General features: G+C 43.6%; 1 protein-coding gene across 1 annotated transcript; it reads left to right on the forward strand.

The window, feature by feature from the left end:
- Window positions 1-1792: 1792 nt before the first annotated feature.
- DEPDC1 (DEP domain containing 1) lies at window positions 1793-11272 on the forward strand. The gene is made up of 11 exons (XM_029959738.1): window positions 1793-1883; window positions 2017-2308; window positions 3023-3167; window positions 3774-3892; window positions 4285-4415; window positions 5047-5094; window positions 5225-5365; window positions 7301-7473; window positions 8207-8383; window positions 8601-8786; window positions 10474-11272. Exons 1-11 carry the CDS (start codon window positions 1793-1795, stop codon window positions 10612-10614), a joined length of 1644 nt encoding a protein of 547 aa, XP_029815598.1. The 3' UTR covers window positions 10615-11272.
- The last annotated feature ends 1550 nt before the right edge of the window (window positions 11273-12822 follow it).

Raw genomic sequence — 12822 nt, forward strand, 5'->3', positions numbered from 1 at the left:
TCCATTGCTTCAGTCTATTTGTTATGCTGGTGTGTTTTCTCACTGCAGTGATGGTTTTATTCTTTCTTATAAAAGTGTCTGAGGTATTTGTGTGTCTTTATTGACTATAAAAGAAGTTTAAGTGGTGTGACTAAAGCATCTGAGCAATGGATGGCTGCATCAAGGTGAAATAAAACACTCGTGGGGTATTTATATCTCCCAGGTTACAAATATATTTGGTCTAGAGGATCTGAGCTTAAAAGCCAAATGATGAAAGCCATGCTGTTGTAATACTTGTTGGGGTTGGTTTGGGGTTTTTTTGGGGAGAGTGGTCTCTAGAGTACCTGTATCTGTAGGAAATGCCCAGGATGAAGAGGGGAGCTGAAAGGACACATTTTTTAGAGCAGTTAATGTTGCGTGTAAGCTCTGTACTGATCCCATGGGATCTAAGAGGTGTGTCAGCCCAACCTGCCTCTCCGAGTGTTGTCTGGGAAGATGCTCTGAATCCTGGGCTGCATCCAAAGGAGTGTGCCACTAGGTTGGAGATGATTCTCCCCCTCTGCTCTGCTCTTGTGAGACCTGACCTGGGTCACTGGGTACAGTTTTGGTGTCCCCAACATGGGAAGGATATGGAACTGTTGGCACAAGTCCAGAGAAAGTCATGAAGTTGATAAAAGGAGTGGAGCACCTTCCCTATGGAGAGAGTCTGGGGCTGGTCAGCCTGGAGAGGAGAGGGTTGCGTGGAGACCTCGGAGCCCCTTCTAGTGTCTGAAGGGGCTATAGGGAACTGGAGAGAGACTGTTCATCAGGAGCTGGAGTGGCAGGACAAGGAGTAATGTGTTCAAACTGGGAGAGGGGAAATTTAGTCTGGATATTAGGAAAAAATTCTCGTCTGTGAGGGTGGTGAGGCCCTGGCACAGGCTGTCCAGAGAAGCTGTGGCTGCCCCATCCCTGGAAGTGTCCAAGGTCAGGTTGGACAGGCTTGGAGCAACCTGGGCTAGTGGAAGGTGTCCCTGCCCATGGAAGGGGTGGGATAGGATGAGCTTTAAAGTCCTTCCCAACCCGAATCATTCTGGGATTCTATGCAAAAGGTAACATTTCACGGAGGTTTTTATCTCATTCTCCCCTGACAATGAGGACAAAGTTTCACAAACAGAACAAGTTTTATTGACATCCACTCATCCTCCTGAGGTGCTGCCAAGCCACACCTTTACCTCTGGAGCGGCTCGGACATGAGGTGGGGCCAGGTGTCACAGCACGGTAATTAATGTTAAGTAATTAGCTGGGATTAATTGATTACTGCTCATCGCTGTTAGGTAATTAACGCCTGTAACGCTGCTCAGCACCCGCTCGGGGCGGGAACCGAACTCGGCCGGCCCCGCCCCTGACGCAAGCGTCACGTGCCCCAATGGATCGCCCAATCCGCGGCCCGCCGGCGGATCGAACGGCAGTCCGTGGTGGCCGGTGGTGGGCCCGATAGGGCGCTGTGCGCGCCCTCGGGCTGGCGGAGGGCCCGCGATGCGGGCCGGGGCCGGGCCGGCCGGCCGTACGCGCCACCCGCCCTGGTGAGAAGCACCGGGGAAGGCGGGGCCGGCGGGGGCTGCGCCAGGGAGCGGGGCGGCTGCCGGGGGGGCGGGCTGCCAGTGTCACCCTGGAACGCTGTTGACAGAGCGACCTCTGCCCCCCGAGGCCTGTCGGCACTGGGTGCCCTGGTTTGCCCCCCTGCCCTTGTCGCCGAGCATTGTGGCTGCCCTGGGACACCCCCTGCACGCGCGTGTGGTGCCATGCGGATGCGCATGCCCACTGTCACGACATGTGGGTGCCCAGGGACACTCTCCCCGTGCCTGCTATCACGATATATGGGTACCTTGCTACCTCCCATCCTGTGACTCCTGTCACGATATGTGGGTGCCTTAGGGCCACCCACCTGCTGTCGTGACATGTGGGTGCCCACTGTCACGATATGCGGGTGCGCTGGGCCCCCTACGCCGTCCCACTGATATTCGCAATGCTCAGCTTGAGGCTTTAATTTTCCAGTTTGGGCTGTTTTGTTTCCCGTGCAGTGGAACGAGATCACCAAGTACTTCCGAGCGGGAATGCCCCTGAGGAAACACAGGCAACACTTCAGGAAGCACGGGAGCTGTTTCACTGCCTCGGAAGCTGTGGATTGGCTCCATGAGGTCCTCAGGAATAACAGCAACTTCGGCCCCGAGGTGACCAGGCAGCAAACGGTGCAGTTACTGAGGAAATTTCTCAAGAACCACGTCATTGAGGATATAAAAGGGAGGTGGGGAGCTGAAAACCTGGAAGACAATGGTGCCTTGTACAGGTATTGAGATGAAAATTATTTAATGGCTCTTCAGGTTGAGAATTTGATTTTAAAATACTCCAATTCAGGCTGAGCAGTTGGGCCAAAAATTTAATTATTAGCATTGTTTTGCTCCTTTCAGTGTTTTACTTTGTTCTGATTCTCAGTATAGACCATACATCTTATCTGCTCTGGGTTGTTTCCATGCTCTTGTCTATCCAAGCTTTTCACTGGAATACATTCTGCACTCCAGTGCTTTGAAGGGGAGCCAAGGAGTGGTTTGTAGTAGCTCCCTGATGTGCTTATTTCTCCTGTACCTTTTACAGAAAGTCTAAATGGGAAACGGAGCCAAAAAGCTCTAAAATGAAAGGTGGTAATGGCCTTCGCTTTTCAATTTCTGGGCTCAGTGCTCTGTAAACATCTGAGCATCTTCAGCGTGACTTTGGCATCATGAAAAATAGCCCAAAGTTAATCTATCATATGATAAAGAAAAAGAAAAATCAGTGTTTTCCTTCTTATTTTCCTGAATCTCTTCAGAATCTTAGAGTCACACTGGTATGGAGTAACAGGGTTTTGTTTTGCTTAAGTAACTTATTTTATTTCTAATTTTAGCCACCAGCGCACTTGTGACAAACATGGGTAGAGACCTTTCCCAAATCTTCGTTCCCCAAGCCCAGCTATGACATTTCTAATCTATTCTGAATCTATTTCACTCATCTCTCCCACCCATTACAGATTTCCTTCAACATCTCCAGTTAAACCTCTACCAAGCCCACCAAGAGAGAACTTGGAAAACTTCCCTACAGACAAAGAAAAACTTTTTAAATTGCCCCATTTATCCAAGAGGACTTTGAAAAAACACGAGTTACTGCAGTCCCTGGTAATAACTTCTGTTTCTTACATCATTGTAGTTGTCTTGTGTTGGCTTTATTCTTCAAAAACATAAAACTAGAAGCAATCACCTTTTGGTGTCACTGTTCTGTTGTGGCGTCTGCCCTTTCAGCTTGAGAAGTAATTTGGTAGTTAAGAAATTGAGAAGTATTAAGAAATAAATTGGTATGGGAGGATTTTTGTTTGCTTCTGGAAGTATTGGGAGGGACAAATAAAAGACACAAATTATTTAACTGGTCAGCTTTTTGGAAAAGGTTGAATGTGTGTCCCTTTATTCATTTGAAATTTGTATATGTGCATAAATTCTGAATTTAGATTCCAATCCTAAAGGAGGATAAATCATTTACAAATACATTTGGATGTGAGATGTTTCTACCTTTTAAATTGCTGCTTTGGGGATTGATCAGGTCTTTTTTCAGTATCCTCTTTTGCTTTTTAGTTGTGTGTGCTTACATTTCAGTGCTAAAGCTGAAATACCATGTGGAATTTATCTTTCCACAGAATTCCCTATGCTTCTGATTCCAGTTTTTTAATTACTTAATTTTGAATTATCTTGAATCCCGTTTATCTTACATTATAAACCTCTCATTTTCAGGAAAACCTAGAAAAAACAAGGCCTGATGTGATAAAAGAGAACAAGGAAGACACACTACAGAGGAAGGAAATAAGCCAGCAATATGTGCAAGAAACTTGGAGAAATATCATTCTGATACAGTAAGGAATAAATCACAAATAGCACCTTCTCATGCAAGTGCTTTGGGTGTGAAATAGCCCATCAGCCTTTTTAAGTTGAAGATTTTTACTGACTATTCTCTACATAGGCTTCCTAGTGTGTTTATTAACATTGAGTTGTTGCATTTAAGGAATTCTTGATTATTTGCTGTTGCTGAAGTATATTTGAGTACCACAGATGCTCTTCCTTACTGGTTGTTGCTGTTTGTCCCAGAGAAGAGCACGTCCTCAAATTGTTCTCCTGAAAGTGAGAATTTATTAAGCAAACAGCAGATGAGCTTTTTAAGCACCTGGTTTTGAATAGATAGGGAAAGAACTGGTTTTTCCTTCATTGTTACAAACCTTCTAGACACCCATGCTCTCGCTCCCCACAGTTTGCAGACCATCCTGGGCCTCCCGTCGCTGGAGGAGGTTCTGCAACCAGCACAGGTGGTCCCTGAGCACGTCATGTACAACATGAGCAACACCAGCAAACACGGGGTGGTGATTCTGCAGAACAAGTCAGGTAAGATGGATTTCCCTGGTTTTGCTTCAGGATTCTATGTGATGTAATTACAACAGTAATTAATATATTTCGTGGTCTGTCTTTTTACAGTTTTTTCCCAAACCACAGTGCAGTTCAGTATATTTTTCTAGAAGATTTGTAGGTATATTGCATTCACTCTTTATACAACAAGGTAGTCACAGAATCCTGGAATATTTTGGATTAGGAGGAACCTTAAAGCTCATCCAGTCCCACCCCCTGCCTTGGTTTCTAACTCTCCCTGGGTGGGAAACGGAGGTAGGATAGTAGGACACTTTCCACTATCCCAAGTTGCTCCAAGCCCTGTCCAACCTGGCCTTCGATGCTTCCAGGGATGGGGCAGCCACAGCTTCTCTGGGCAACCTGTGCCAGGGCCTCACTGCCCTCACAGCCAAGAATTTCTCCCAAATATCTAATCTAAACCTGCCTTCCTTCAACTGAAAGCCATTCCCCCTTATCCTGTCAAAATTACATGTGTAGCAATATTTAAAATTAATTTTAAATCTGGTATTTTGTAATTGAAGTGTTATTTAATATGTGTGCCATTTTTTGTATTAGTCATTAAATCTTTGGGCTTATGTACAAATAATGTCATTGTTTGTTTATATTTTAGAAGACCTCCCTCACTGGGTGCTGTCAGCTATGAAGTGCCTCGCATACTGTAAGTCACTGAAGAGCTTTTAAGTTACAGAAACCTATTTTGAGTGTTGAAAGTAAATATTCATTATTTTTGTTTTATAATGCAGTTGTGAAATTTTTTGTGTGCATTTTCTTTCTTCACCTCTTTTCAGGGCCCAGAAACAATGACATGAGCCAAGCAACTTACAGTGGGTTTGAACGGGACGTGTTCAGAACAGTTGCTGATTATTTTCTCAGTCTCCCTGAGCCATTACTTACTTTTGAATACTATGAACTTTTTGTTAATATTTTAGGTAAGTATGAATTTAGAAAGGATCAGTAAAACTGTAAGTTCATATCAGCTGGGGAACAAATCTGTAAATCAAAGCAGACCTTGGTCCCTAATCTGTGTGGCAGCTTGAATCTGAGGAGGATCATCACTGTTCTCACTCTATTACAGTATTAATTGAAATGTAGTTCTGTGTTGTGATTTCTATTTAAATTGCTGTCTGAGCACACATTCTAAATATTCAGTAACTTAAAAATACAGCTCATTCTGTCTGTCCTCACTACTGCAGTGCGTTACCTTTTTTATTCTTGCATGTTGGTTGCAGTTATCTTGTTAAATTGCTTTTGGACTGAGCTAAATTCTTCTTAGGTTTTACTAACAGTCAACTATAAATTAATATCTTCCCTTGGTTGTCTTCTCTGCTCAGGTAGCAGCTTTCAGAGCTGGTCCATTTTCATACCACTTGCATCTTAACTTCTATTTCATTTTCTGATAGTTATGTGTGGCTACATCACAATTCCAGATCTGTGCAGTGGAAAACGTTCTGTCCAAGATGAGAAATGTGACCCACAGCCTTCAAAAACTCTTCGCTTGAACTCTTTCAAGTCAACTGAGTGTCTTCTCCTAAGTCTGATCCACAAAGAGCCTGACAAGAAAAAGAAAGATGAAGCTTCCAGGAGGTTTTCTTCAGAAGAGCTGACTGTCCAAAACCAACATACAAAGAAATGGCAGCAATATAAACTGAGACATCAGCAAGGTAGTGCTGGTAATCCGATAGGAGGAAGCTGTCAGAATCTTTCAGGTTTCAGGAACAAACAAGCTCCACCTGGAGCATTTAAGACAAGATGTTACTCCTTGGAAAGAATCGGAGCTCCTCCTTCAAGTGTGTGTAGTAAAGGAGGATGTGATTCCCTCAGGGAAGGTGGTGTGAACACTATCACAAGAAATGGAGACCAGTCACTGCTGTGTGAGCACAAAGCTAAATCTGTGTTGGAGGTGGGCTGTGATAACATCTGTCAAACACAAACCCAGGGCGTCAAGAGAGTGTCTGCCTCAGCTCTTCAGGACGAGCTGTTGGATGACACTCACGGGTGGAAGCAGATGCGCCACTCTCTGAGTTCACTGGGCAGGAGGAACTGCAGAAGCTGCACAGTCATTAACAGACCAGTTGCTGAAATCACAGTAATGCCAAGGGCTCAGGTCTGGGGGCAAGGAAAACCAAATCCCCCTGGGGTGGCTGCTTCAGTGGACATCAGGACTGAGGATTCCGAAATCACCATCAAAAAGAGACTCTGCAGAAGCAGCACAGAACTCTCAGAAAGCTCTTTCACCCCCTCCCCTTGTGTGTTGACTGGCACGCAAAGTAAGATGGCTTTCTACAGCATGTTGTACTGCTTGTTGTATGGCCTGACTAATCTCTGCTTCCTCCACCTCTGGCACTGTTGCTAGGTTTGTTGAAATGCATAGAACGTGGATTTGTGAGGTTTTTTTAAAAAAATCTGGTTGCTGAATAGCATTTTTTAAATTGCTGTAGCTCTGCTAACAAATAGTAACATGTAGTGTCTTTTGAGTAAGAATTGACGTGTCGGTAACTGACCTTTCTGCTCAGGTAAGTGATAAGAGATCCCGCCCCAGACACTGAGAATGAGAATTAGCACAGACCTGTTTGTTGGAGATGATGTATTTTTATGGTCTTTGAATAACATTTTCTGGGAATAACATTAGTGTCATTCTTTAATTGTATTACGATCTTTATTGCCCCAGCAATTTCTCCTAATGAAGCAAGTTGAAGATGACCCCACCAACAAAGGTCCTTACCTTATCTACTGCGTTACAGCAGATTTCTCTGAAACACTGATAATCACCTTGGTAAAATAAGAGATTTCTGGTACTGTTGTAAAAAATACACTGAGAGTTGATTCAAATCTTAATGCCAGCTGTCTTTGCAATTGACTTGCAGATCTCCTGCAGCCTCACTTGGAAAGGATTGCTGTGGAAGCTCTGCAGATCTGCTGTTTGCTGCTCCCACCCCCAAACCGTAGGAGGCTCCAGCTCCTGATGCGGATGATCACCCGGATCAGTGGGAATGTTGACATGCCACGGCTGCACAATGCCATGGGCAACAGGTCCTTGGTAAGAGAGCCACAAGAGCAGTATGCCTGTTATTGTAAGAGTATCGCTGAAGTTATGCTCAGAATCACTGTTTAAAGCAGTGGGACAAGAACCTCAAGTTCAGCATGCTGCAAGTATTAACAGGCAGATTTTTCACCTCCAGAATATGCACAAAAATCTGACTTGAACAAGCACTTCCTTGTCTCCATCCTAAGAGACTTCAAATATTCACATTGCTTTTGTTTATGTTGGGGGGAGAAGAGAAATCACTTCTTAAAAGAATACTTTAGTCTGATTTCTCACCTGAGTGCCATTTAGAATTATAACATTGAAGAGGAGCTGTGGCTGCCCCATCCTTGGAAGTGTCCAAGGCCAGGTTGGATGGGGCGTGGAGCAACCTGGGATAGTGAAAGGTGTCCCTGGTCATGGCAGGGGGTGGAACTGGATGGGCTTTAAGGTCCCTCCCAACCCAAACCAGTCTGTGATTCTATTCTGTGATTCTATAGGTTCTTTATAATGTGTATTTCTTAATTGAAGGTGCTGTTCAGTTCAAGAAAAGTAGAAGTCTTAGGTTATAAGAAGTTACTTTAAAAAACCCTAAAATCAGTTTCCTTCCTTGCTTGACCAGTGGTGCAGGCAAGAAAAATTGCAGTGAAAATTGGTGTGAATAATTTATTGTGCCACTGTGTAGAGTGGAGAGAAGGCAAATAAATCCACAACTGTGTGTACTTACTGGTGTACTGGACTCTCCCAGCTGATCCAGACATTTTCCCGCTGCGTGCTGCGCTGTGCAGAGGAAGTGGACCTGGATGAGCTGCTTTCTACACGACTGGTTTCATTTCTGATGGACCATCAGCAGGAAATATTCCAGGTCCCAACTCACCTGCAGGTCGCTGTGCGAGACCACCTTGAATACGCGAGGGTGGCTCAGGTTGGTGGTACTAGGGGAGTTTAAATTCATTTGTTAATTGTTCTGAAGGTGGGATGGGAAAATGCAAATAAAACCAGTATAGTTTCAGGGTATAGATATTAATTATAATGTTTTGCAGCTGTGATGCCACTGTAAGTTAGTGGGTGTGGATGTTTGTGAGTTCTTACTGAAATAGTACAGAATCAGTTGAGTATTTACAGACCTCTTTTTCTTCCAGTGCAAATGTCCCAAGGAAGAAATTTGTGCCATATTGCCAACGTATTCCTACTGCAAACAAATCACTCCTCAGGAGTTCGAGGAACAAAAGGTTTCTACCTCTCAAGCTGCAGTGGCAGAGCTCTTGGAGAACATTATCAAGGATAAAAACTTGTCTGTGAAGGACAAAAAGAAAAAGTTAAAGCAGGTGAGGAACTTTCACCTGCTTCTGAAATGCCTTTGTGAGGGAAGGGCTCAGTCAACAGAGCCTGGTGCAGAAGAGGGGGGGAAGAGAGTGTTTGGTGAGAAATACTTGCTCAGAAGAGCTGTTGGATGTTTTGTGTGCTCTGGTTGGGATTTTAAAGACAGTGTCTGATACTGGGAGGAATGGCTTCCCACTACCAGAGGACAGGGATAGATGGGAAATTGGGAAGGAATTCTTCCCTGTGAGGGTGGTGAGGCCCTGGCACAGGTTGCCAGAGCAGCTGTGGCTGCCCCATCCTGGAAAGTGTCCAAGGCCAGGTTGGATGGGGCTTGGAGCAACCTGGGCTAGTGGAAGGTGTCCCTCTCTGTGGCAGAGGGTGGAACAAGGTCAGCTTTAAGGTCCTTCCCAACCCAAACCTTCCATGATAACATACAGCATTTGACACTGGCTTAAATAATGGCTTAAAACCAGTATGAAGTTACTCTGAGATCCTGCTCTCCATTAAATAATACCTTATGGAATTAGCCTGGTTTCCTGTGGTGCACTGGCCAACAAGTCACCATTAACATGCCATAAGTGGGCTTAAAACCAATAGGTGTTAAAAGCAATAATTTTTTGCTTTAGGAGACCAACCTCTTATCTGTTCACAATCCTGAATCGTTCTTTTTGTGGCCTTGGCTTTGTGTTTTGTAACGTTTATATGCCTCAAGATTATCTTGCACTTCTCTGGCCTACTAATATCTTGCCTAATACTAAAGCTAAAACACAGCAGTTCTGGCAGGATTTAATCCTGGAGGGGTTTTTCTTTTGCGGAAAAACCTTTGGCAAGTTCTTCTGCCCAATGGAGTAGCTTTGTACTTGTCCTGGAATCTCCTAAGCAAATCTTGTGACTCAAATTTGAACAAGCAGCTTTTCAGAGCAGGAACTCTTTGGTGCCCCTCCTCCAGCTCCTGCCACACTGAGTTTCATGTGTGTTGTAGAAACTTTCTTGGACTGTAAAAGTGAGGCTGGACTTTGGTTCAAGATCATTAAAACTTCCTGCCTGTAAAAAAGAGTTAATTAGAGTTGATTAAAACTTGGAATAAGTGAGCGCTAAGATGTGATTCACAGCAACAGGTGAAAGAGGAGGAAGGAAATAAACTAAAATCTTTTAATAGTAAAACTTAAAGTACATACTTAAATTTTTGATGAATTCTCACAAAGTCCAAAAGCAGATTGTACTGTGAGAGCCACAAGTGAGCAAAGCTGACTTTTAAATTTCACAGAACCATATCATTAGAGTCCTGCCATTTGAGCTGGGATAGCCATGGTGTGATAAGTCACAACTTTTGCAGTGATTGTTCAGCTTTGGGTACTTGGGGTAGGTTGAATCCAGCAGTGGAAAGGTTTGGCTGATGTTCAGTTGTATTTACTGTATAGGTTATTTACAGTTAGTCATCTCTTCCCAAGGCCTGACACAGGGAACGGCCAAATGTCACAAATATGCCTCTGATTCCAGGTATTTTCCTTTAGCTGTGTATCTGCAGGAATTGAAATGAGATGGAATCAGAGTCGTAAGTAAGGTTTTCTGGGAGAACTGCTCCAGAGCAGGTGAATCTTGGCTCCCAGTTGGGTAAAACAGACTTTTTTTAGCTGGAGTTCTCTGGTGGAGTGTGGGATTTTATTGTGATTGCTGCTTGTGTATGCTCAGTTCCAGAGGGAATACCCCCAGATCTACCAGAGCAGGTTTCCAACGACGGAGAGCGAAGCGATGCTGCTGGAGAACAAACCCACCATCAAGCAGCCCATGCTCAGCCTGAGGAAACCCAGGTTTCGGAGCCTGAGGTATTAATGTCACCACACTTGAGGCATTTATTTCCTGGATGTGAGTCTGAATGATTCACCAGAGGAGTTGCTGCAGGAATTTGATGCTGGATCTGTGTAGAAGGAAGAAATGTTTACATGGATAAGGTGCTGAAATGTGCCAAAATACCCTTTTTTTATGCAGATACTTTTGAATAACTTCTAAGAGAGAAATATTTATCTGTTTACAAATTATTACAATATAATGTATGTAGGAAAATGTGAAAATAAGCACAAAGCTGTTGTTAACCAAAAATTCATATATGGTTTTCTATGGGAAACTAATGACCTGCCTCTTGTAACCTTTTAATGTCTGGTCAGGAATTTGTGCCATTTATTGTAGTTTGTGTAGGTTTTAATGTCTGTGTATTGTGACTAAGTGCCTTCTCTATTCTCAAAATATTTGTCTTTAAACAAAAGAAGTTCTGTGAGTTCAGGACCAGGAGAGCCAAAAGATCACCATGAATTATTATCTGCCTCCCTAAAATGCTTGTGTTTATCTCATCTGTAAAACTCTCATTAACTTTTCTATATTTATTTATATTAAAAGTCTTTAAGTATATTTCTGACATTTTCATGGAAAATTTATTTTGGATCTATTGGTGTGATTCTCAAAATGATAGGAGTGATGGATGATACAGCAAGTGGGTACACTTTTACATCTGTGACCATGAGGCTGGGCTTCAGTTTTCTCCCAAAATATATCCTTTTGCTCTTTTTTTGAAGGTTTTGTAAGTGAGAAATCCAAATTAGCCCCATTTAACCTATTTTAATGACACTTCAATGTCCTGTAGATAACTTTCCACTTGCAGGGCAGGTGCAAGATGTTTCCCCCTTGTAACACCTGCAGTCAACTCCTTTTAACACTCCAGTACCTGCCTGAACTTGATTCCAACACTTCCCAACCTGTTCCCTGTTGTGTAAATGCTTTGTTTATGTGTTCCAGTTAAGTAACTGATTAGGTGAGCAGCTCACATTTTGCAGGATTTGGCTTTTAAAGGCCTGCCCTCATTTTTCCCAGTTCTTGATCCAGGTTATTTAATGTTCCCTTCTAAGTTTTTGACAGAGCTTAACAAAAATGGGAATAAATGGACAAATTGACTCACTGTGGGACAATAAAACATTACAAATCAATGACAAAAATTCCATATATGGAACTTAAGGCTACTCACACCTTCCTTTTTACAGCCTTTGAGTATTTTAATCCACTTGAAATGGACAGAGGTCAATAACTGTTCCCTCCTTTTCCTGCAGAGAAAAGCAGGCGGAGTTGCTGGTGCTTGTGCCTCAGAGCACATTTTTTGCTAATTAGCACCAGTAACTCCTTTCTAATGGTATTAATTGCAAGGAAGAACAGTTCTGTAATGAGTTTGTAGGTTATCTGCTGTCCTGTGCTGTTCTGGTGTCGATGTCACACCAGAAGAGTTGCCTGGTCAGGTAAGATTCAGGAGGAAAACTTGGCTGCTGGTGTGTGGGACCAGAGATGTTTTGGGATCTCTGCCTGGAGAAGGATGGGGCCTGGGAAGATGCTGTCACCATGGAAACATGGAATTTTCATGACATCAAACATTAAGATGCTGTTTTGAGTCCTGGAATTAATTAAAAGTCTCCACATGACTTGCAATGCTGAGAGGCCTTGAGTTTGCACTCAAGTTTATATTATTTATTGCCAGGAGACTTCCACTGAGAAATTACCCTATAATTATGGTTATTAATCCAAAGAGTTAATGGGAGGCCTCAGTCACAGCTCCTGAAGGCTCAGTGCCTTCAGTGAGAAGCCTTAAATGAACCCTCAATCCAAATGGGAACACTGCCTTGAAAAGAGGGAGCAAACAAACAAAACCAGGGAAGGAAGCCAAGCTTCACGTGATGGTTGTGGCAGCAGATCAAACAGAGGGATGTTTAAAGTCTATTTTTCTCCTTTCACCCCAGCTTTGATCACTGTTTCCATCTATATGGGAGGAGCACCCAAATGTACATGGTATTATGGAACATCTTCATCCTCTGCCATGAGCTGCCTGTGAGGGGGCAGCACTAAACTCTCTGATTTCATTAATCTTTGAAATCACTCTTTACAGCACTATTGTTTTCATAAATGTTGACTCTTGCTACAGGTGGTTCCTGATGACGAGCCTGGAGAAGGAGTCTGAGAGAGACCTTGGGGTTTGCAGCTCCTCCTGAGGGGCAGCTCCGATCT

Source organism: Manacus vitellinus, unplaced genomic scaffold (genome assembly GCF_001715985.3).
Source record: "Manacus vitellinus isolate BGI_N305 unplaced genomic scaffold, ASM171598v3 scaffold_21_pilon, whole genome shotgun sequence".
NCBI lineage: Eukaryota > Metazoa > Chordata > Aves > Passeriformes > Pipridae > Manacus > Manacus vitellinus.

Coding starts and splice junctions, on each gene's coding strand:
- DEPDC1 (XM_029959738.1), top strand. CDS start 1,793: ATGTGGGTGCCCAGGGACACTCTCCCCGTGCCTGCTATCACGATATAT. Junction 2,309..3,022: donor GACAATGGTGCCTTGTACAG/GTATTGAGATGA, acceptor CACCCATTACAG/ATTTCCTTCAACATCTCCAG. Junction 4,416..5,046: donor GATTCTGCAGAACAAGTCAG/GTAAGATGGATT, acceptor TTTATATTTTAG/AAGACCTCCCTCACTGGGTG.